Raw genomic sequence first — 25,780 nt, 5'->3', positions numbered from 1 at the left:
TATATTAAATTTGAGAAAAATAATATGGATATGGGGGTCCATCAGTTTTATTTGGACAGGTACTCATTACCACATATTGGATAATTATAAAAGAATGAGTCAGATTACTCAGTTTGGTCTGGACCCCCAACCAAAAAAGGAAACAAATTAAATTCAAAAGAGAAATGCAAAGAATACAATGATTTTGGTTGTCAAGTTTGATGGCTGGAGATGTTAACTTATGGCCTGCATAATACATTAGTGATGAATTGTTAATTTATTATTATAAGCCTATAATAATGAAAATAAAACCAGATTAGTAGATTACAAAAGTCATCGAATGTTATTGAGTATTAATACTTGTGAGGATCATTCTATAGTAAGGGACAATATTAATGGTATTGAAAATCATTATAATCAAGAAAAAATGTACAATTTCCCTTAAAGTTATTTGTATCTTGAAACTTAGGGCAGATATGATCCGTAAGAATCGGGAAAAAATGAATTAATGGCATGTTTACTTATCTGTAATCGGAGTGAACATGAATCAGAGTGGACAGGAATCAGAGTCAGATTGAGCTGTTTACTTAGGTTCCAGGAATCAGAGTCAGAATCAGTCCCAATCCTATTCATGCGTTTACTTACACCCAAAATCAGAATAAACTGTTATAAATTTACTTACCTACCATTATATGCATGAAAAAAAAAAATTACAATTCAATAAAAAGGAACCACAGTGATTTATGTTATTGACTCCCCTTGAAGAGAAGAGGGATGCTCTTCGATGCTGTGGATGCAGTGATGTGTTTTGATGAGAAGAAAATCAAAGGAGGTGAGTAAGGTGATACGAGAAGCGTAAAAGTAAATTATGACATTTTCAATTTTTTACTTTTTAATTTTCTATTCACAAATTTATTAGTAGAATTAAGGGTAAAATCGTAATTCACATTTACTATCAGGATTGAGAGTGCCAATCTGGTGGAGAGTGAGGGTACCAATTCCATTCCTCAACCCTAAATTTGTGTGAGACCCACACATTCTCACTCTCATTCAAAGATAAAAATGGATAAGTAAACATGAGATTAATTTCGATTCTCAATTCTCATTCCACTCTTCATAAGTAAACATGTCATAAGAAGGGACTAAACATAAAAGTAGATGTAGTTTATAAAGATTTTATATGGTAGGCAAATAATTAGTTTGTAGTTTGAAACGGTTCAATTATCAACAAATAAATAAATGGGATTCTCTTAGGAATCAGATATATGAGAAGTAAGATTTGCGTATTTCGCAATGTACGAAACTACAAAATAACTCTCTATTTCAAAAAAGAAAAGTGCAAATAATGTCGTGATAAGAACTGAGTAGATTTTGGATATATATAGCCATTGCTTCATGCATACATTCATATAAACTAATGTGCTTTTTAAAGCCTTAATAAAGAGTGTCTTAAGCGGAAAATGCTTTCTTAATAAGAATGGGGAGTAAGGTTCGGAGTAAGTTTATAGTAGTTCATGCAAAACATACAGGCCTCGTTCACTTTGCAGATTCGAGTTTTTAATTCGAGCTGAGATGTGATATTTTTTGAGAACTTTTCACTGTAGCAGAAAAAGTTAGATGTGACATTTTCTGATAGCTTTTTACTGTAGAAATCTAAAACTAAAAACTCGAATCGGTGAAATGAACGAAGCATAGAAACTCATGTGCTTTTTAAATTAGCTTAATTAAAGAGTGTGTCTCCTTCAAGCAACAGCAACAGGATTTGCACGTGCTTCACAGTACCCGAAGAGTCCATGAATCTATATATTTATATATATACACACACATGCATATATGTATATATATGTATGTATGTATGTATTATCCAACAAAAATCTTGAAAAAGAAAAAAATAGAAAATGTTATTGTTCTTACTTCAATTGGAAATGGTTTAAACTACAAGTTTTCAGTATGCTCATGCAATAAGCCCATCTAATCCATAGATAAATTTGCATCTAAAAGAACTTTCGTAATACAATCTAAATTTGTACTAAAAATTCAACTTTTGGAGACTATTGGTTGCATGTACATGTTGACTATATAAGACTGTTTGGTGTACGCCATTTTGGTACAAACAAACTTCTTTTTTTTACCAGAAAAGGGTCATCTCCTTTCGATTTTGGCTATTGATATTCTCTTGCAGCGGCAGTGCCACAGTCCACAGAGCATACCGATAGTAGGAATTACTACAAAAAAGTTGACATTTAATGTTTTTAATTAGACGACGGTTTTATAAGAAAACGGTTTTACAAAGTTCATGAAAAGGACTTTTACCTAAGTTAGAATTTCTTAGCCTCAAACCACGTCTTTGAATTTCTATAAAGTGGTCTAGAACTTAAACTTATAAAATAAAACTTAGCTTAGAATCAATTCAAACTAGTACAAAACATAAGCTACACTAGAGTGAGGAAATGATTTTTGCTTACCTATTTAACCTCTGGCCAACTTGTCCCCTCTTGGTCTTGCTCTTGAAGTAAAGTTATTAGACTCTAATTGAGGAAGTTTTAGAAAGAATGAAGAAGGGTGCGGCAGAAATAGGAGAAAAGAAAAGATCTTGCTTCTTGAAACTTTGGAAAGGCTAATGTGAGGTGCACAATTTGTTCTATCACTACCTGTTAGTATGAAATCCTCTGTGGTGCAATAATTTAAATAAAAGTTTTGTTCTTTACCCACTAGAGAATCCAGTCAAAAGAGAGGAGACATGGAAGGCACTCATAAAAAAAAAAAAAAAAAAAAAAAAAAAAAAAAAAAAAAAATCTTACTTTTACAAGAAATCTTTCTCACTTTGTAAATAATGCACAATTTGTTCTATTTTAATGTAGATTTTTTGACTAATCCTTCATCTTTCCTCCAACATGCATTTAATCACCTCTATCATTATTGTCCCTCTCCCTATTATCTTTTTTATTATCGACAATCTTATCGTTTCGCTCATATATTATACACATTATATATATACACCTACACATATATAATAATAGAAAAGTTGGTCCGCAACTCTTTTTAAAAAAAAAAAAAAAAAAAAAAACTAATCCCATTAGCTTCTTCTTATTAACACATTATGTTCTATATACTATGCAAAGTTCTGAAATCAAAGTCAGTGGGAAAATTGTGGGATAATGGAGATTGGGCCTGCACTAGTTGATTTTTTTTTTTTTGGTGCAAGTTTTTGTCCACACTAACTGATTTTTCCGACACTTGTGAGGTAAATTTGGTGATTTAATATTTGTCTAATTCCCTTCTGCAAAATATTTGACTTTTGGATTCACATGGTTTCTCTTTTTTTTTAATCTTGATGGAAGGTAGTGGTTACAGCTAAAATGGTGAAAGCGGAGATTGTTCATAAATTCTTTTGTCACTCTTTATCATACAAAACTTTTTTGACTTCATGGCGATCATAATATACTTAAACTAACGAAACTTCTCCATCCTTTTCCTATCCTTCAAATCTGTCCATCTATATATTTATATATCAAACTTCAATCTTTGCCTTAGGATCAATACTTACTTTAAAACTTAGCCGTTAGATTTATCTTATCCTAATCGACTAATCCTATCTAAATCCTCTTTTGATCAAATCATCTATTATTCTATCAACCTAAAAATAACTGCATTGTAGTGTTTACACTGATTGTAGATCTTTAATTTTACTGATTGTATGCCATGTGCCTGGCAAGATCAAATGAACTATTTCTAACATTGTTGCTATAGAGAATTATCTGTTATTGTTGCTTTTAAATTTCTTCTGAAATTTAATTACGCAAATTTGTTAAACTCTTATATTGAAATACGTCTTAACAGAAATTGTAATTTTGTTTATAAAGTGTCATAATTATCATTTTAAAGATTTCAATTTCATGATTAACTAAGTTACCGAGAAAATTCATTGTCTAAATCCGGATAATTTTCGGGATTCTTACTGTTGAATTTTTTGGACATTACATATATCAAGGTCGTAAAATTCTCACGATTTATAGGAATTATGATTGCAAAAGTGTGAATACAGGAAAATTCACCTTCAAAGTCTCAATAAATTTTAAAATGAACTTTTAAATTTTCCGTGTCATTACACAAGATTAAAAGTTTCACTTACTCATTTAATAGGAACCATCTTATATGAATAATAACAGAATTTTAATTCTATCAGAATAAATAAGAATGCTCAATGATATATAACAAAGCTACAAAGAAAGCGTACAGCTGTAACTATTTGTCAACTTTAGTACCAAGAACTTTACACTTTGAGGCAGTCGAAGTGGGAAAAGAGCATCTATAATAAGTGAGGGTGTAAGTCAGCACAAAATCCTATTTGATTATAATTTTAGCCCCACCCAGGCCACCAATCGGCATGGCAGTGGCAACTAAAGTTCATGCCTGAAAAAAGCACTTTCAAACCACGTGGGTTTCAGGCTTTCAGCTCTCAATGATGTGGGACAATATTCAAATACATATATATATACATATATATATATATATATTGTCGTTTTCATCACCTTTGATCAGTGGAATCCCTAATAATAGTTACTTCCTTTTAATTTAGAATTTTTAGCACATTCACTCTTAATTATTTTTAAAATTTTTAATACTAATAAGTTACTTTTTCAATTCATAAAATCATTATAATATGTATTATTTTAACGATAATTGTATTAATTAGTATTAAAAAAATATATTTAAGTAAAAATTTTAACGTTCTAATTTAAATATAACACAAATCTTTTAATGTCTCAATTTTTAATTTCTTAAATTTAATTAAAAAATTTGAACAAATTTAATTAAATAAAGTATATTATAATAAATTACGAGTTAAGGGGTAACTGACTAACATTAAAACTTACGATAAGTTCGGGAATAATTGTGCTAAAAACCCTTTAATTTACTCCACCAGTTACGTACTTCGGGTTTTGGAAATTAATCTCCATAAATGGCTGTTATGATAGTTTATTTCAGTTTCACAAAAATTCTTTGACGTCTTTGTGTGAGTAGCTTTTTCATCAGTTGCTCTTAGAATAAACAAATTGAATATTGTGACACGCTAATCTTCTTGGAATTATCGCATTGTGTTGCTTTAGATGGAGGATTATAATTTCGAATATTAGACTGAAAAATGGTAAGAATGATCGGTTTTTAGTTGCTTTTAGAATAAATCAATGGACTGTGAATATCATAAGAGGAAATATAAGAAAAATTGCGCTATTTTGGACCATCCTAGAGAAAATCTAAGGCTCCGTTTATTTCACTAATGCGAGTTTAGAATTCGAATTTTACTACAATAAAAAGCTCTCACGTAAAGTCACATTTTAACTCAAATTAAAAATTAGAATCAGTAAATTAAACGGACGCTAAAAAAAACTACAATATTTTCGACAATTCTAGTTGCTGTTGTTTTTATTTTATTTTATTTATGAGAACATTAGGATAATCCAAAGTAAATGAAAATTACTATAAAAAAAAAGTATCTCTTTCATGCTATAAAAGAACTATGGGCGCAACTTTAAATTTAGTCTCAAAGCGTCGATCATCTCCTAAAATAGGATGAATTATAGCCATTAAATGGATGTCAAAGCTAATAAAAAAATTGACAATTTAGGGTGTGTTTATTTACACAATTCAAGCCATGACTTGAGTTGTGTATATGAGAGGAAAAATACTGTAGTAAAAAAATTAAAATTAAATTTATATAAGATAAAATACTATAATAATATTACTTGAATCATTACTTGAATTGTGTAAATGAACACACCATCTTTTATTAGATTATATAACAAAACTGAAAATACTGAAAAAAATACCCATAGTATTAAAAGGTACATAATAGAATTTTAATAATCTTACTTCATACTAAGATTTACTTGGTTCTAATTTTAACATGCAGTAATATCATTGTATTACATTGTATGTAGTTCTGTCATTCTAAAATTAATCCAAAATTTTATTTATTTGTAATTATAATTAGAAAAAAAATTAGAAAATTATTTTTCTAGAGTAATCATCTTTCTATTACTGACATCTTTAATTATAATTATCTCTTTATTAAAATAAATCAACTTAAAACAACTTAAATAAAAGAGATAATTATAAATAAAGAGAGTAATACCAATTTCACATTCAATTTCAAGACAATTCTATAAAAAAAAAAAAAATTTGTTAGAGCTAGAGTTTTCTCCTTTTATTTATTTTTTTAATTTTTTTTTAAAAGAGTTGAGCTTTGTGACACAGGTTGACCGTTACGAATGTAAACGATTAAAGTGAGGAACTTTTGCCACAAGAAAAGCTCAGAAGACGCCACGTGGACAAAATGAACGGTGACCGTTAAGTGAAGATTCCGTTATTAGAAGCGGTCACTTTTTTTCTTCGTTCTTTTTTGTTTTGTTTTTTTATATAGGCTGCAACTTGGCATAGTGGGCCAGTGGCGGAGTTTGCGAAGAACCGAAGCAATCTTTCTGATTAGCGCCACTTGGGTCAACACCATCTAATCATTACCCTTCTGTCATGTCAGATTTACAGTTATGCCACGTTGCTCAAACTTCAAAACTCAAAGCAATACACGTAATTCTGTAATTATTACCTTAGAAAAACCTTAACCGCGTTTAATTTATTTAACCGATTTAAATTTATAAGACGTTTAATTTATGAATTATAATTACGTGATAAGAATTATTTTTAATTTATGTGTATTTTTTATGAAATAAAATAATATAATAAATTATAAATCATGATTTAAATCATGATTTGAATTATCTAACCAAACATTTCTTTAAAATTTAAATTTTATTATAATAAAAAACTTTTAAAAATAATTATATTTAATTTTTTTATTACAATAAAAAATTCTCATATAAAATCACATCTCAACTCAAATTAAAAATTTAAATCAATAAATTAAACAACTCTTTAAGCACCTAATTTCATTTGATCAATTTCTTTTAAAAAGTTAATAACTATTATTTAAGCACCTAATTGTTTTTATTAATTTCATAAATATTTCTTAAAGGACGTACATTGTTTCAAAATGTCTTTTAAGTCTTAAAATTAATTTAAAAAATCTCCTGATTTATAAAAGATAACTTAAATTGTTCTTTCCGTTTATTAAAGTTAACGGGCAAAAAGCATATGTGGCAATAAAAAATGAGTTATTAAAAAAGTTAATAAAAGCTATTTTAAATAATTAATTCGTAAAAGATTTAAAAAAAAGGTAAATTACATGAATAGTCCTTAAATTCTTTTAAAGAGGACAGTTTAATCTTTAATTTTTTTAACGAAACGAATCTCAAACTATTTAAAATTGTGCAATATAATCATTTTTGTTAGATGCCGTCTAAAAAGTGACGACATAATAACCTAAAAGGGTGACATTATGGTCCCTTACTTCTTTATAAGGTGATTTTTTAATTCCAATCAACTTTAATAGGTTAGGATTTGGTCCTTAGTTTTTAACGACATTTAATAGAAAGGACGACATTGCACATTTTTAAATAGTTTGAGGCTCGTTTTGTTAAAAAAAAAAAATTAAGGCCTAAACTGTCATCTTTTGACAAGTTTTGAGACCATTCGTGTTAATTAAAAAAACACAACAACAACAAACTTCTAAAATCTGTGGAGCTCTCGCCCTTGGTCGTCTTCATTGAGCAAGGATCCATCTCAGATTCACTGTCGCATTTCCACCTGCGATCTCGATCTGCCATTGCAAGCGTCGCTTTGTAACGGCTCCAATTTCTCTGGCTCGCAACAAAAATTCAGAAATTCATTGGTCACAGCTGATGCCAACTATTTTTGAAGGTGCTCTGGCTTTCCTTCAAGACTCACCCAAGCATCTCCTCCGTTGTTTCAAAGCTCCATAAGGAGCAGTTGCTGGTGACCTATTTTATGAAAAAAAAAAAAAAAAAAAAAGTTCCCAAATGTAACTCCACGCAAAATTTTTTTTTTTTAAAAATAAGTCTCATAATAAAAAAGCAGAATAAATGGTTCGTTTAGTTCGCTGATTTGAGTGTTTAATTTGAATTAAGATGTAACTTTATGTGAGAGTTTTTTACTATAGTAAAAAAATTAAATGTGACTATTTTTTAAAATTTTTTATTGTAGTAAAACTCAATTTTTAAACTCAAATCGGTAAAATAAACGAGACCAAATAATTCTTAGATTTGATGCGATGGTGGTAGAGGAAGGGTTTCTTGGGAGACGGGGAATTTTGAAGTGAAAATAGAGGGAAGAGGTTGATGATATTATTGCGCGATATTAGGCAAATATCATTTTAGCAATAGGGAGGGAAGTTATGTTCCCTTACCAGTTCTCTATAGTCAATTCTCTCTTTATTTTAGTGCCTTTTCTTCTATTAACCCATTGGGGGTAAGGATAGCCTTCCTGTGTTGTTATTTGTTCTCTTGTTTTGTTTGAATGCTTTGCTATTAAAAAAAAAAAAGGTTCTTCTACGCTAGCTAGCAGTATCAAAATCATAAAAAATACATACAGGTCTCGTTCAATTCGCGGATTCGAGTTTTTAATTCGAATTAAGATTTGATATTTTTTTAGAGTTTTTTATTGTAGCAGAAAAAATTAGATGTGATATTTTCTGAGAGCTTTTTACTATAAAAATTTAAAACTGAAAACTCGAATCGGTGAAATGAACAAGGCTATAAAAAACAAAAAATTTTTATTACGAATTTGAATCTTAGTATCTCACCACGGCTAAAAATTATTATGTCAATAGTTTTTTTTTACAACCTAATGATCTCGTATGAAAGAATATTTAAAACATAGTACTTTTCAAAGGAAAAATTCCTTATTTTTTTAGAAGCAAAAAAAAAAAAAAACTTTAATATTATAATAATAGTTTTGTCAGCAGAATTATTTGAAAAATTAAGGCCTCGTTCGTTTCGATGATTCGAGTTTAGAATTTGAGTTGAGATGTGATTGTATGTGAGAGCTTTTTACTGTAGCAAAAAAGTTAGATGTGATTGTTTGTGAGAGCTTTTTACTGTAGCAAAACTCGAATTCTAAACTCGAATCAGGGAAACGAACGAGGCCAGGCATCCTTCTTAAAAATAAAATTTAAATAAATAAATTAAGTGGCAAACATGTTATAACGATCAAAAGCCAGGCCATTAACATTAGAAACTTGAACCCGACTTCTTCAACTGGTTTTTGTCTCTGCGAAAAACCAGATTACCAGACAATAAATACCAGACGAAGAAGAAAAGAAAGAAAAAAAGAAACACCAAAACACAGAGGATTCTCCTGCTTCAAAGGAATCAATTTTCCCTCCGCCATAACCACACCACAGTAATCCCACAACCTCATCATCATCATCATCATCATAATCACAAACTCATATATATATATATATATATATTTACAGAGAGAGAAAAGAGAAGAAAATCCAGTTAGTTTCTCTAATGTAAATGTAAATGCATCAGAAGAAGTCCGAAATTCAGATCATCAAAGAAAGTAGAGGCGTCTCCTCCGGTTTCAACCCAACCCCACAAACCAACAAACTCCACCATCTCCGAATCCATAATATTCCCCATCATCAACACCACCACCACCACCAAATTTTCTCGCCCTTTTTATCGCTCACCAAACAGACCCAACAACAACAACAACAACAACAACAACCCCATGACGAGCCCAGAAAACGACGACCTCTCCTGATGGCCCAAACGCTGGCTCTCAACCTCCTCCGCCATTTCCGGTGTGCCCACTTGCTCAGACTCCACTTCCGCCTCCTAATTCTCCTCTCCCTCCCTTCCCTTTACTTCACTCTCTCTAACCCCCGCCACTCCTTCCTCCTCGACTTTCTCTTTCTTCTTTCTCTCTCCTCCGCCCTCCTGATCTCCCTCAACCTCGCCCTCCCCCGCCTCCTCTCCATCCGCCTCTTCCTTTCTCGCTCTTTGCCCACCGCCAAGCCCTGCTCCGGCTCCTCTTCTCCGGTACTCTGGTCGATCGGATCGAAACCCGTCTCCGAAAAGCGAAGGACTAATTCGGGTTCTTGGGTGAAGGTCTACTCCGATGGGGATGTTTACGAGGGGGAGTTTCACAAGGGGAAGTGCTCGGGAAGTGGGGTTTATTACTACCACATGAGTGGGAGGTACGAGGGGGATTGGATTGATGAGAAGTACGATGGCTATGGCGTCGAGACGTGGGCGAGAGGAAGCCGGTATCGCGGGCAGTATCGACGAGGATTGAGGCACGGAATTGGGGTTTATAGGTTCTACACTGGTGATGTTTATGTTGGGGAGTGGGCTAATGGCCAATGCCATGGCTGTGGAGTTCATACTTGTGAGGATGGGAGTAAGTATGTTGGGGAGTTCAAGTGGGGTGTTAAGCATGGCCTTGGGCATTATCATTTCAGGTAAAAATCTTAGCTCCCGTGTGTTTGATATACTGTTCAAACATTTTCGCTACGGTATTTTCTCTAGTAAGATTTAAATTTCTGTTTAAACTTTTTTTTTAAATTTATTAACCAAACGGACCATTAGATTAAGTTTGATATATGAGTTTTTTATGAGTTCAAACCTATTATGTAGTGTTTTTCTCTCAAAAAAAAATTTAAATTTCAAAAGTTATAATCAAAACTAGTAGTTTGAACACATATACCAAATTGGCCCTTAGGCTTTGTCTTCGGTCCTTCTGCACTGTGACACTTTTCACAATGGCGCGGTACATAGAATAAACGTTATGTTACACTTTTCACATGAATTGCATTAGCTTGGTCTAAGATGTTGTTTCCTTTTAATTGAATTTAGTGGTTTTGGCCAATTTGCATTAACTTGTGATGGATTTTTAATCATAAATTTGTTTCCTTTTTTTTTTGTGATCTTGGTTTGGTTTGTGACTATGTTCGATTTGATCTTCTGGTGGGTTTTCTCTTGTGATGGGAATTTTGCGATCTACTTCTTTATGTGTGGGGAAACAAAAGTCTCATATTTTATGGCATTGAACGGATAGATTGTGCGTATTACATCCTTTTTTAAGATTTGAAGAACTATTAAGTGAGATGATAGTAATTGAAGTATGAGGGAGATTGTAGTTGTGCAATTGAGCTTAATGGAACATCCGTACAGTGGATGAAGTCAAACGCAATTCTCTAGCTGTGAATTTCCGGGGTCTTCTGATAGATTCTAACAATATTTTACATTATACCGTATAGTAGAAGTTTGACCTTAGTGGCGTGTTTGCTTTTAAAGTACTTTCCTTAAAAATTAAGATGTTCCCCTTATTTCATATGTAGCAGTCTCAAAATCAAAGTAAGGTAGAGAGACTTTCCTGTGAGATTATCATGATGAATTATCAACAAATCTGCCGATTATGGATCAGAATATATCTTCTACAATTAGTTGCATAAACGATAACACACACATATGTAGGTGCATGTTTGTGTGTATAATAATTGTATATGCCTACCTTTTATGTTCTTGTGGTATATCAATGCATAGACAACACACGTGCAGCGATATAGTCCACCTTTTGTGTGTATGATTAGGGTGTATGTACTTTTTACATTATTTTCATCAAAGCAGCCTCAAGTTTGTATTGTTTTGCCTTGTGTGCCTTACATTATGAGGATTCCTTTTATTTTTAGCATGACCTTTAGGAGTTCATAAGGAAAGGCACTTTCTTTTTTCTGCAAAGTATGTTTTCATTTTTTAGTATTCAACAACATCTAATATATTTGATCGTATCTTTCTCTTTTAGTATAACTTTTTAAGGTGCCAAGCAATTCAAAGAAGAGATATAAAAAATGCCACTAGTGATCTTAGTGCAGGATAAAGAAATGCCAATAAGTTATCTTTTTTTATTATTATTATTTTATATTTTTAGATGACAACTAATTCTAGTTGCCATTTATGATAATGCAGAAATGGGGACACCTATGCTGGGGAATATTTTGCAGACAAGATGCATGGTTTTGGAGTCTATCGGTTTGCGAATGGACATCGGTATGAGGGCGCATGGCATGAAGGAAGGAGGCAGGGGCTTGGCATGTACACTTTCAGAAATGGTGAAACGCAATCTGGCCATTGGCAAAATGGGTTCCTTGATGGTCCTAGCATGCAAAATCCACATCCCGAATCTCCTCGCGCTGTGAATCACGCTAGAGTTCTTAATGCAGTTCAGGTAACTATGTTTTATGCCTTTTGTGGTTGAAGGAATATTTTCTTAGCCGTAGCTTATAGATGAGATACTAGATCGTAAATAGTTGTTATGAATATCCTTTAAGTTGTTACTTGCACCATAGAAATCTTTGGCACCCAAAACATACCGTCTTCTTTAATTTCTTTCCTTGACGAGAATTGTGAAACTTTCTTGAACATGTGGAACCTACATTTTCTTTTAGATCTCGTTTTCAGCTTGTTAAACAACTTGGACACTGGAATTTGAAATTTAGTTAGAATGGTAACAGGGGTTTGTTATATTTTGTCATCTTGTTGGAAATGTGTGAATGGAGAAGTTACAACTACTTCCTCTACCATCATCAATCATTCGCAAGTTTGGCTGCTGACATTTCATGTACAAGAACTGTCCAAAAATGCTTATTTCATTCCGAATTTACAAATTTTCACTGCCCTCAATAGTCTTTAGTTTTCGAGCCGAGAATTAGTCACTACTAGATGAAATCTTTAAACCAACTCATGTCTTGTGAGCAGGAAGCGCGGAAAGCAGCAGAGAGAGCGCAAAATATTGCACTGTTGGATGAAAGGGTGAACAAAGCTGTAGCTGCGGCTAATAAAGCAGCGAATGCAGCAAGAGTAGCAGCTGTAAAAGCCGTCCAAGACCAAATGCATCGAGATAACAGGGAGGAATCACCAGCTCATTTTGTTTGATTTCAGGTCACAGATTCGGCATCACGATCCTGCTCATGCTTCTGCGACGAGCAGACATCATCTTGCACTTTCATCGGAAGAAGCCACGGAAGCACAAAGAATGCGATGTTAATGGATTCTTTTATTTTTATTTTATTTTATTTTTTTTCCTTTCCTTCAATTGCAACTGGGGTTGCAAATGTGAGATACCTGGTTGGAACCACATTTGGTCACTTTTTGGAGGATGACTGATTGAGGAGCAGATGGGTTTCTCTCTGTTTTGGTTTGTGTTTTTTGTTTTGTTTTGTTTTTTTGTTTTTTTTTCAGTCCTGATATAAACCATATGTACATAGGATGAACGACAATTACATGGGACATGACCAAATTTGGCACTAAGTGCCTGAGTTAGCTAGCCCCAAGTTTAATATTGTTTTTTTTTTAATAATGTAAATGTTATTGGCCATGTTTTGGAAATACGTCTTCTTCTAGGCAATCTTGATAATCATGATATGGGTGAGGAAAAGGTGGAAAACCCCACTAGACACTTCTATGATTCTATCCTCCTCTCGTGTATGTATGAAAGCGTGTATATTAATTATTATTTACAGAATCATGTGCTAGCACATTTTAAACCATAAATTATCTCAATGAGCCGGTTTCTAGAGTTTAGCGGTCGATATAGGAAATTGCGTATAAATTTCGTAAAATTAAAGTAAAATCCCACTTAAATACCATGTATTTCAAGTTTCAACAATAAGCAATGAGACCATTACCTCAAAAGATTTTGATGTAGCATTCTTTTCTCTTACATTCTTTTGTTACTTTTTTTTTTTTGGTTCATGGTTTTCTATTTTGCTCTTCCTTTGGTTAGTTTGTAGCTTCTTTGTTCCGTCATGGTTGACTCAATGGAAATCCGAGCATGCAAGTGAAACTTGTCGCCGGTTGAACCCTGGCTTGCCGTAGACAACTCGACATGATCGAAATTGGGGCACACTCCGAGGTTTGTTCATTGAGGAACTACTACTTGTAGTTGGTCCTTGCCACTTCTCTTGTTCGAGCAACAAATCCACTTTTTTCTTCTTTTTTTTTTAATTCGAAACAAGACAAACTATTGTTGTAATCTGGCAATGGTATAAAGACCTTAAAACTTGGAATGGTGCTCAGAGAATAATAGTTAGGATTTTTGTGTTGCTAAAATAGCTTTTCAACAATTTATTGAGGAAATGAATTTATCACGAGGACACTCGTAGATGACAAAAGAAAAGAACAACATTGTATGGTTGTTAAATCCGGATGATTAGGTGAAGAGAGGAGAGAGTTTACGTATTTGAGGAGAACAAGAAATTATATGCGATCCTCCCCAAGACCCACTTTCGTTTTGACCAAACAAAAATGTTCGCCGACCACAAAAGGGAACTTTCCAGGCTGTTTTAGAGATAACAAGCAGGCCAAAAAAGATCACAATGTAGTCCTCTTAAGTGAAGGTAAAAACTATGCTCTCATGGCCTTGTGAGTAGTGTCTGTAAGGTGTCTCTCTGGGCTCTCTACCTTCAGCTCCTAGATACCTTCTATCTTTGGGTTCCTTTTGCCCTATCATGGCCTCCAGCTCCCAACCCAACCCCCCCGGTGGCCCAGTGAGTAGTGCATCCATTCGTCTAAAGTTAGTGTGCGTTTGATTGGTGTATTCGTGTCATGATTCGAATCATAATTTGTAGTTTGTTAAAGTATTTTTTTACACAAAATACACATAAATCAAGAATAATTCTGACTCGTAATTCTAAATTTATAAACTAAACGTCTACCAAATAACTCTTTGAAGGAGAGGCATGATAACACAGTGGCGCGGTGGCGAAAATCTTTTCATCTAGGCGCTTTAGGCTCTCAACCCTTCGATCCATTCTCTCTGCCTCTTGGCATGGCATCAAGGGGTGGTCTGCTAGAGAGCTAGGATCTCCCAACGCCTTTATTTATTTATTTTTTTGGAATGAAATCCATCTTATTAACAGAAAAAAAAAATCTGGATGATTTGTTGTTGATATTGTTCTTTCCCCTTCCTCCCTCTAAAGTAAAGCTGAGCCTGACAAAATATACTTTTGTTGATTGGAGTTGGAGGGAAAAGTTCATTGAAGGAAATATATGAGTTGAGAGCGAATATACAGATTAAAAAAAAAAAAAAAAAAAGAGGAAAACAAAATGTTTCCGTTGCCGGGACTTGAACCCGGGTCTCTCGGGTGAGAGCCGAGTATCCTAACCACCTAGACTACAACGGAATTGTTGATGAGGTGCTTTTAAGTATAAATTTATAATAAAAAGCCAAGTGTATTGACTGATAAGTAAATTAACTAGGAGATGTACGATGAAAATTGGAGTTCTTAACGTCAAGACTCAAGTTTTACCAAATAAATAACGGAGCGCGTTTGGTTTGTGGATTCGTGTCCTGATTCGAATCATGATTCGTAATTTACTACAGTATTTTTTATCACAAAAAACATACATAAACTGAGAATGGTTTTAAATCATAATTCTGAATTCATAAACCAAACGTCTCGTGTAGTATCAAATCCGCAACTTCTCTTTAAATCTCATTCCATTTGAACCTCCAGTGCCACTAGATCAAATAGTCTTAAGCATAAATATCATTATTCTTTTTAAAAGTTATAAATAGCATGTTTTTGGTTATGAAGAAAGAAATTTCTAGTTCTTTTTAATTTTTATAAATTTTGAAAGGTTCAAAGTGACAAAATCTGAAAAGGAAAAAAAAACAAAAAAAAAACAAAAAAAAAAAAAGAAGAAGAAAAGAAAACCTGATTATGGAGTTGAGTAGGCTTAAGTTTGGGCCGAACACTATTCTAGTCTGGCCGATTAACGGAGTGACCCAATAATTAACGCGGTCCATTTACATTTGGAGGGCCTTTATAAGAAGCAAAGCAAGCAGTCTAGGGTTTCTCCCATCGTTCTCAGACTAGAAGCCGCTACTGCCTCCTTCGCTGCCGAGACCTTCCAAACCCTAGCTCCAATGGTACTCTGTCTCTCTCTCTCTATCTGTATTTCCTATATTTGTATCCGAGGAATTTTTGTTGCGCATCTTGTTCGGTCATGAAAAGAGAAGGGTTTTGTCCATTTGGTTGTGGAATACTTCAATTTCTACCTTCTCTGTGATTTTGTAAACGCGCTAAATATCTGTTTGTTTAGTGGGAAAAATCGGTTTATCGTAAAAACTGAACCTTTTGTTTCTCTTCAAAATCTGTGTAAAAATGATGTATGTCTCTATTCAAGTAGTTCGGTTTTGACGAAGTAAATGCATTTTTTTTTTTTTTGCGTTTTGATTCTCTAAACGAGGTATTGCTTCTGTTAATTTTTATTTGATTCGATAGTTTATTGCATTTTCTGTTTTAATTCGATTGATTTTGTCGCAGACGAAGAGAACAAAGAAGGCGGGTATCGTTGGGAAATATGGTAAGCGCCGTGGAATTTTAGCTATTACAGTTCTATGATTTTTATTTTCTCGCGCATGATTTTGTTTTTTGAAGTTCTGCGTAGAAATATTCCTCTTCTTGTTACTTTAGAATGCTTGTCACAAGTGGAAATGATGTGCTTTTTCTCAAGATTTGTGATACCAATGGCTGATGATTATTCAAACATTAATGAATAAGTTTGGAGGGTTTTTCCTTATGGATTCAGACAGATATTGGACTGTGTTGCTTTGCCTTTTGATTCTGCTAGTTTAGAGCAAGTATTCTATTAGTGCTATTGCCAAGTTTTATTATTCTCCTTTTTGTACTTGGAACTATAAATCAGCTTCTCTAATTCTTTATGGACTTTCTTTTGAATTTCAGGCACCCGTTATGGTGCGAGTCTGCGAAAGCAGATTAAGAAAATGGAAGTAAGTCAGCACAGCAAATACTTCTGTGAATTTTGCGGAAAGGTAACAAATAATGTTAAAGTTTTCTCCTCCTTTTGTTGATTCTATTGCCATTTTTTTCTGCCATAAGTTTAGGTGGAGATAGTCGAATCATGGTTTTCTTTGAAACTTGGTCGTTTTACTTTGTTGTTTTAGTATGCCGTGAAGAGGAAGGTTGTCGGAATCTGGGGCTGCAAGGATTGCGGCAAAGTTAAGGCTGGCGGTGCCTACACCTTGAAGTAATTACCTTATTCCTCAAGTTTAAATCCAACTTTTGCCTTTATAATATCATTCCAAATGGAAGTATAGTAATTGTGTCTTTTGTTAATTTTAACAGCACGGCCAGTGCTGTGACGGTCAGGAGTACCATCAGGAGGCTGAGGGAACAGACTGAGAGTTGAGCTGTCACCACCTCCCCTCTGTCTACTTTGTTTTGGATATTTTGCTTCTTTGTTATGGATAGAAATTTAGTTCCAAACAATTTTGAGGATTTTGTGTTTTCCTTCTTAAATTTTATGTTGCAGAAGTCTATGGATGACAATTTGTTATGGTTGGCAGTATCTTTTAATTGAGATGATTAATTTCACTGCAATGTTTGAACAATTCAACTATGTTTATTGTTTTCCAATTTCATCTCCAATACTTCTGCTTAGTTTATTTTAGCTGTCTCCTTTGATCTCCAACCTACATACTCGTCCTTCCCTTTTGAAGGGTCCATGACAAACTAACATGATAAATTGATTGATTAAGTTAGCTGTCATCGGTAGCATAATATAACTTTGTGGAGGACACAAAAAGTTCCAAACTGGTGGTATACATGATGCAGCATGCCAACAGTCGATGGATTTTTTATGGTAATGCATATTCTTTGTTTTATTGAAATAAAACTGTTTAACCTTAGAAAATGTCAAAGTGGTGAAGCGACACCTTTTTTATTGGTAAAAATGTTCGTGCTTGTTTTATCTAATGTTGATTGTAAATTTGTAATCTATATCATGTTTGAAGAGGCTATTTTGAATCTTCAGAATCCGTTGTAACTAAGTCGTAATACAGTATTTAAGAAAGAAATCCATGGATAGGCACGAGATTTTTGAGCATTTAGATTTTCGTCATCTAAGTTATTATTGATGTGATTTTGATTTGCTTTTACAGTTTGAAACTATCTTGCGAGTAGAGTTTATTGTCATATTTTCCCACAAAATTTTCCATATGTTTTTTGTTTTTTTTTTAAATTATGATGCAATTTCTACACAACATACTACTCAAAACGAGCTCATTGAGACCGATGATGATTCAAGACGTACATACAAAAGAGAGGAGAGGAAAGGAACAGATTTTCCCTTTTCCTTCTTTTTTTTTTTTTTTTTTGGAAAAAGAAACAACACTTAACGAAGAGCAAAAGAACAATGAAGTAAAGCTGTTCAACCTTTGAAAAAGGCAAAAATGGTTGGGCTGGTTCGATCTAAATGTGATTGTAAGCAACATCACATTTGAAGAAGGCTATTATGAATCTTCAGAATCAGTTGTAACAGACTCATCGTAATACTGTATTTTAGAAAGAAAACTAGGGATAAGCACATTTTGAGCGTTTAGATTTTGGTTATCTAAGTTATTATTAATGTGATTTTACGGTTTGAAATTATTTTGCGAGGAGCTTATGTTTCATGTTATACCACAAATTCTTATACTATAAAAATTACAATACATTTTCTTGTACGTTAAAGAATTAATTTCAGCATCTTATACGTTAAAGAATTAAATTCAGCTAGTTTTAGGAGACGTCATATCGTACCAAAATTAACTATAATTTAAGTCCAATTGGTAAAAGGAATAACAAAGGATACAACTACACACTACTCAAAACAAGCTCAATGAGATCAATGATGATTCATGACGTACATACAAAAAAGAGGAAAGAAAAGGAACTGATTTTCCTCCTATATTTCGTTTTTTTTCCCCATTGAAGACAGAAAGAACAATGTACATAAAGTCCACCTGGATAAAGATATCATAAAAATAGAAGGAAAAAAAAAACTGAGAAAACAATACTCAGAAATAAAATAAACTACAGCAATAATTGCCATTCCCTAACCAAATCTGAAAGCCGCAAATTACTAAATTCTTTATCTTCATGCAATCAAATTGCAACCCACAATTTCACTCTATCTCATACTTCTTTAATACTTCCAAATCTTCAAAAAAAAAAAAATCCTTTTATTCCTCTCTAACCATGATGCCCAAAACAAACCCAGAATAACAGTATTCTAAATCTTCTTACAGGATATAAACAAGTCGGCACATCTTAAATGACTACATATCTCTCAGCCACAACTCTCTCTCAACATCATGGTTATCAACATTGCCAGGACAAAATTGTATTTTCGATACATGATCAGTCACATTGACATGAAAAGAGAGAGAAGCATAACGTCAAACTCTGCGGCCAACTAAGGCAAGAGAAATTCTTATAATGAAAAGGGAAAAAAAAAAAAAAAAAGAACTACTCAGGCAAAGGCATGTACAAGAAAACCACCTGTAAAATTTACACTTGGTGTGTAATGCATTTGTATATATGAGATTGATATCTGAAAAACTATCAAAATTGTGTCTTGAATTTACAATGTATAGTAAACCTCATAAAAACTAATACATCGAACAAAAGTATCCTAATTTTTTTTTTTTTTTTTTTTGTTCTGATTCTCACTGTTCTTTCAATTTTCTATAATGAATTTGCTAGGACTATGAGCAATGCTTCTATATTTACTTAAACAAAAGACTGTATCCCTGTATCAAAAGTTAGATTAGCCAAAAGTGCGCCTCAGCAGCATTCAGAACAATCTGTGTGGTCTTCAATCAAATGGATGGATATAGCAGGCCAAAAACGATCTGAAACACACAAATAAAGAGGGAAGATTTAAATAAAAGGCCGTAACTAAATGCAGTTAATTTGACAAACTAAGTTGAAAGTTAAAAGAAAGCACACAGATCAGTTTGACAAGATATCACAAGGATGAATGAGAAATAATATAAAAACAGTTGCTTGGGAATGGAGTTGGGAGGCTGGAAAGACTATAACGTAGATTAAAAAAAAAATGTAAGTGGGGAAATTTCATAACATAAAAGGGACATGAAAACCGAATTCAAATTAAACTACATTCAACAGTTTAAGGATGTTCCTGTCTTTTGTTCTCACATTCAGCCGAGACCCAATTCGTGTAAAAGCAACACACAAGGAACCAAACTTGGTTTGCTGTAGAAACACTTAATGAAGCACGAGCAGCTTCAGAATAATGGTGCAGCCAATGTTAAGAACAGAGAATCAACATGGTGGATTTGGAGTTTAAGGAGAAAAAGATCATATGTGATTTTACTCAGTCAGTAAAAATCAACACACTTACTAAAGTTAATCAGACTTCTTAACTTGCATATTTGCACAGAAAGTTAATTTCGACGTACTGTTGGAATTCTTTACACAAAGAAAAAAGATGTTCAGACCAATTGAACCCAAGGTGGTTCCATCACTTTTCCAAGACAAACTATGATTAGTATTGGTGTGATAATTGATTGTTTGTAACTTCCAACTGTATGAAAATAACATACCTTCAGCAAAAGACACTTCAAAGATCAGATTCTGATGATACCATTGGTTGGTTCTCCTCAAAGAAAGATGTTTCCATCAAATTAGACTCTTTTTGCTTAAATGATATTCTTTCAAAAATAGGCTTGAGACTTTCATGTTGGACCATCAGTTCTAAGATCGTGTCCTCTGTGACTCTAGAATGGCTTTTCTGCTCATTCCTAACCGAGTCTGAAGACGTAAATACCAACTTAGAAAGCCTCTTCTTCTCAGCTTGGCGACTGTGCTTATCTTCTTCCATAGTCCCAGATGCAATAAGGTAGTACACATACACAACCTTTTTCTGCCCGAGCCTGTAAGCACGCCTTGTGGCTTGCTTTTCAAGAGAAGGGTTCCAAACAACGTCAAGCAACACGACTCTTGATGCCCCAACTAAATTTATTCCTTCTCCGCAGGCTTTAATTGATGCAAGTACCACCTTTGCCTCACTAGTCATGTCATTGAATTTATTGATCGCACATTGTCGCTCCTTAATGTCGCATTTGCCATCAATGTAGAGAACCTCCTTTTCTGTCCATCCAAATTTAGCTATGAGATATTCCTTCATTAAAGATAATGAAGAAAGGTACTCACTGAAAACAAGTACTCTCTCATTCATAGCCGTGCTAAGCTTAATGAGTTCCATTAAAAACTTTGTCTTCACACCAGCATCAGGATTTGATCTAAGTCTTTTTAACTCATTAATCTTGACATGAGAAGCCTCCGATTTAGACTCCAGCAACAACGAGGGATGGACAGAGGTCAAAGACACTGCATTTTCGAAAACGAACTGCTGACTTTTCTCCGCTTCAATTTCCTGAAGAAGGCTCCTTTGCAACTCCAATGGCTTCAATACGATGACTGATTCTCTTAAACCAGGAAGACTTTTCTCAAGTACATCGCCTCTATGTATATGAACCAAGGGATCAATGATTGACTTGAGGCGCGTCAGGTCCATTTGAGAACCAGCAGATTTTCCAATGGACTTTGTCAAATCCGACCACTGTTTTCTTGTCTTCTCTTTGCTACTAAGCCTTATACCGCAAGACACACTCGGAGCAGCTCCAATTGTTTCCGAAAAATCCTTCTTCACAATGCACATTGTGTTAAAGAGCTCGTTGAAATTGTTCTGGAATGGAGTTCCAGATAGCAAAATGCGCCTATGAGTCTTGATGTTTGATAAAGCCTGCCAGATTAGACTTTGGTTGTTCCGAGGGGTGTGGCCTTCATCAAGCACTAGCAAACCAGGAAGCTCAAGAAGAATTTTCCTGAAATACTTATCATTGGCTTTGTTTTGTCCTGAAACAAGCTTTTCAAACAATGTATAGCTGATTGCCAAAATGCTACCACCCTTTTTCCACGAATACAGCTTGACAATGCGGATTGCATCTTTGTCCATGCAACTAGCCTTTCTTAGCAAAGCGAGAGCCTTCTTGTCTTCCTTACCAGACAAGTCATCAATGTTCAGATTGTGGAATGGAATGTCCACCTTCCACTTTCGGAACTCTTCTTCCCAAGTCAAGAGCATGCTGCGAGGAGCTATAATGAGTGGCAGGCATTTGGGGTGCAGTTTCATGAAAGTTTGAAGAAACACAATGGTGAGGCGAGATTTCCCTGTGCCAGGAGCATGCGATATAATGCAACCTTCTCCACCAGCGTAGTTTTCTATGCTCTCGAAATTTTCAAGATGAATGCCCCCTGCTATATGCTTCCAAATAAATTCGAAACCTTCACGTTGGTGGGGGTACATACTGCTTTTAACACCGGGGATGAGATCCCAGACTGTTTCAGCACGATCACAAACACCATTGCTTGAATGCGACTCGCAATCTGAGTCATGAAACCCAAGTTCATCAAAGAAAGAGCAATCGCTTTTTCGGAGGTCTCTTATATCAAGCCTTCCACTAGGATTTTTCTCTTCCTGCAATGTGGAAAAACAATATTAATCTATCAGGTATATGAAGATTAATTTTTATGCTATTAAGTTCATGACCACAAAGAAATATATGTCAAAGATGTGCAATTAGAGGCTATGTCGTATAATAATAATAATAATAATAATAATAATAAAGTTTTCAGCTTTGGATAAGCTGAGAAATTTTTTTCTAGTCGTTCAATATACTAATATGAAACATATTCACATTCACTATCTGGTTTATTTTATATTTAGAAAATATCTTCTCCATTTCAAAAAAGTATTATCAAGAGAAAAACTCATGTTCATCTATCCTAAATAAGCAAATAATCATTTACAAATACAGCAAATACTATTTTCTCTCCCTCATACTAATGGGGAGAACTCAAATAAGGCTATCAATCCATAACAAACAAGAAAAAATATCAATTATAGAAATGGATTATAGCATATCCTTTTTATTACAAACAAAGACATATATTAAGGCCTCGTTCACTTCGCAGATTCGAGTTTTCAATTCGAGCTGAGATGTAATATTTTCTGAGAGCTTTTATCTGTAGCAGACAAAGTTAGATGTGACATTTTCTGAGAGCTTTTTACTGTAGAAACCTAAAACTGAAAACTCGAATCGGTGAAATGAACGAAGCCTTAGTCTTACGGGCATGAACAATTTCAACATACTAACACTGAAAATATCAGTCAAATTCAACACTAATAAGAAAGAATGGCTTGACATACAAAAGATGGTACAATATATTTGATCTCCACCAGTACTTTTGAGCAGTATGAGCAAATAAGCCCAATCTCTTCTTCAAGTTTTGGACGGTGTTTCCTTTCAGGGGCTTCATTGCAAAGATTATATTTGTCAATTCCAGTCCAGGAAGGAAGAGGGTCTTCATCTTCAACCTGAAGATAATAAAAGTGCAACAACTTAGATTTATCTTGCTATAAACAAAAACATGAAGGATTAAGACAGAGAATTGAAAGAAAAACAGAAATCAGTCGTTAAAGAGAGAAAATCTATATTTCGCTCGAAGTGATTTGGACTTGTACAACGTTACTCTTATAAGGCATTTCATACACTTTTTTCTAGGAAATATTTAATAATTGAAATGTTATATTCAAGAGAAGCATTAAAAAAAATTGAAATCAAGACAGCTACCAACAAACAAAAATTCCTCACCACAAAATAGTTTCAACTCCAAAATAAAACAGCAAAACCAGCCCTTAGCTAACACTGCCAACAGCATAAAATAGAGGAAAAACTTTCTTATCAACTAAACTTTCTTCTACACTCATACTTACAATGGATTTCAGTAAATATGATCATAACCACATAGCTAAACTCAACAAAGCCTAAAATCCCAAAAGAAGTAACATATGCTTTATTAATTATCATGATTCTAGAAATTTGAAAGATAGCAATCTATTCAATTCCCCCAGAAAGAGATGTAAGGTGAGAACACCTCCGTAGGGCCGATTATATTTCTTGCAAACCCCACAACTTTTTGTTCGAAAATGAGTGATTCCATTTGGCTCAAAAAGATATACAAGGTGGTTCTCAACATTGGGAAGCATCCTTTATGGCCTGTTCTATCTTGGTTCCGTACTTTATTTATTTATTTATTTATTTTTACAGAAAAATTGAGGGGAAAAACTCAATAGCACAACTTATTTATGTGCAGGAACGTTAATGAGTGAAATGATAACATACCACATTAGCAGCGCAAAAACCAATCCCATCGTATGTGCCAGCAAGGTCCATTTCAGCCCAGAGCTCATCAATCTCTAATTCTTCCTTCGACTTCTCCGGCGTGTTTGGCTTCTCAATTCCAAATGTGAATTTCAAAGGAAGAACTGACCGGTCCACATTCTCCATTGCGGTTTCGTCCTTATTTGACTCTAAATCTTCCACACAAACTTGTCCCGTCTCATAAATGGAATCCACGAGGATCTGGAAAACATCATATCCAGCTTCTCTACGTTTGAGCTTTCTCTTTGTCCCCCTCCTTATCAACTCTTGCTCCTTCTTGTTCCGAGCTTCGGCCGTGCATTTCTGCTTCCTCGCTGTCGGCTTCTTCGACCCCTTCTTCCTCTGCTCATTGCTCACACACATTTCAGTACTTTCTCCATCTTCATCCTCATCAAAACTTGAAGTCCTCGCACTTCTGAGTTCTTTCTTCAACTTTCCGCGGCGTGAGCGGGTTCTTTGGGCTATAGAATTGGTGTTTTCAGCAGAACTGACTGAACAATCCTGCTCAGATTCATCCTCATCCTCCTCTTCAACTTGAAACGACTCTCCTTCATCATCACTACTACTCGTAATCTCAATCTCAATTGGCTCACTTGCCCTAACAGAATTAGTACCCAAATTAGTACTTTTTTCCTTTTCCTCATCAGTCTCACTTACAGTCCAACCACCATCATCATCACTTCTTCCGTTTTCGGAACTTTCGCCCCTTTTCCGACGTTTTACATTCTCCTGATCCTCATCACCATCTGACGAAGATACCTCCTCAGCCTCCTCTTCAACACAAGTACCTGCATTACTCTTTTCGTTTTCATTTTTCCTCACCATCTTTTTATCACACACTTCCGGACTATTTTTGTCATTATGAACTTTTTCCTCATCATCCTCACTCTCGTCACCGTCCGATGACAATACCTCCACCTCTTCCCCTTCAAAAGGAGTGCCCACATTTGTCTTCTCTCTTTCTTGAGTACTATTCTCATCATCATCATCATCATCCTCCCTCGTAACCCAAATACCATCATCTTCACTCTCATTAATCTCATGACTATCACTTTTCCTAGAGATGGACCCCTTTTCCGTTTTCCTATGCTTCGCCATTCTGCGATCCTTGCCGGAACCGCCTTCGTCTTCCGAAGACGGAATCCACTCCTCTTCCCCTTCCTCCTCATCATCATCACCGTCATTATCAATCTCACCCTCAGAAATACAGTCAGTAAAATCAAGATCATCATCGTCGTCGTCAATACAAAAAGGGCTATCTTCAGTTCCACGTTCCACATTGTCTTTCTCTACAGAATTAAGACTAATAGAACAGTTCTTCTTCACATGTACATTAGAAATACCGCTATTCTCTTTCTCAACAGCAAAACGACTGCTACGACTACCACTACTACTAGCGAAATCCTGCCGTTTGTCTGATGCCGTACCTCCTTCACAAGCACGACCATTAGTCTTCTTCTGATTCTTATCTTTTTTCTTCTTCGTCGTCGCCTCAAACAACTTTCTAAAAGCCTCTTCTTCCTGCAAACGGGTTCTTCTCGCCACGGGCAAATTACGGTCCATTATTGTATCTTAAAAGACGCAAAATTTACCTAAAAACGCCAACAGAAACAAACCCAGAAAACAAAAGGTCAGAAACAATGCAAAGTCAGCAACAATACAGTGAAACAAAACAACCCAAAAACGGAAACAAGGCAAAGTTAGCAACTTTACCATGAAAAAAAAAAAAAAACCGAAAAAAACGCAACCTTTATTTTCCGCCGAGCAAAAACAAAAA

At 34.3% G+C, this 25,780-nt stretch overlaps 3 protein-coding genes and 1 non-coding gene across 4 annotated transcripts; 2 read left to right on the top strand and 2 right to left on the bottom strand.

Moving 5' to 3' along the window:
- Positions 1-9,146: 9,146 nt before the first annotated feature.
- On the top strand, positions 9,147-13,292 carry LOC112094308. The gene is made up of 3 exons (XM_024174894.1): positions 9,147-10,366; positions 11,874-12,132; positions 12,663-13,292. Exons 1-3 carry the CDS (start codon positions 9,423-9,425, stop codon positions 12,837-12,839), a joined length of 1,380 nt encoding a protein of 459 aa, XP_024030662.1. The 5' UTR covers positions 9,147-9,422; the 3' UTR covers positions 12,840-13,292.
- Positions 13,293-15,015: 1,723 nt separating this feature from the next.
- TRNAE-CUC lies at positions 15,016-15,088 on the bottom strand. The gene has a single exon. It is a non-coding gene; the product is annotated as a tRNA-Glu (tRNA).
- Positions 15,089-15,695: 607 nt separating this feature from the next.
- On the top strand, positions 15,696-17,322 carry LOC21406141 (60S ribosomal protein L37a). The gene is made up of 5 exons (XM_024174905.1): positions 15,696-15,837; positions 16,235-16,274; positions 16,655-16,743; positions 16,876-16,958; positions 17,057-17,322. The coding sequence occupies exons 1-5, from the start codon at positions 15,835-15,837 to the stop codon at positions 17,118-17,120; spliced, it is 279 nt and encodes a 92-aa protein (XP_024030673.1). The 5' UTR covers positions 15,696-15,834; the 3' UTR covers positions 17,121-17,322.
- A 3,014-nt stretch (positions 17,323-20,336) lies between these two features.
- LOC21406140 (SNF2 domain-containing protein CLASSY 3) lies at positions 20,337-25,566 on the bottom strand. The gene is made up of 3 exons (XM_024174874.1): positions 23,965-25,566; positions 23,025-23,156; positions 20,337-22,256 (listed from the first exon to the last, which is right to left on the bottom strand). The coding sequence occupies exons 1-3, from the start codon at positions 25,564-25,566 to the stop codon at positions 20,337-20,339; spliced, it is 3,654 nt and encodes a 1,217-aa protein (XP_024030642.1).
- Positions 25,567-25,780: the final 214 nt, after the last annotated feature.

This window comes from Morus notabilis, unplaced genomic scaffold (genome assembly GCF_000414095.1).
Source record: "Morus notabilis unplaced genomic scaffold, ASM41409v2 Scaffold135, whole genome shotgun sequence".
Taxonomy (NCBI): domain Eukaryota; kingdom Viridiplantae; phylum Streptophyta; class Magnoliopsida; order Rosales; family Moraceae; genus Morus; species Morus notabilis.
Note: the sequence above shows the minus strand (reverse complement) of the source record. Positions and strands in the feature narration are given on the sequence as shown.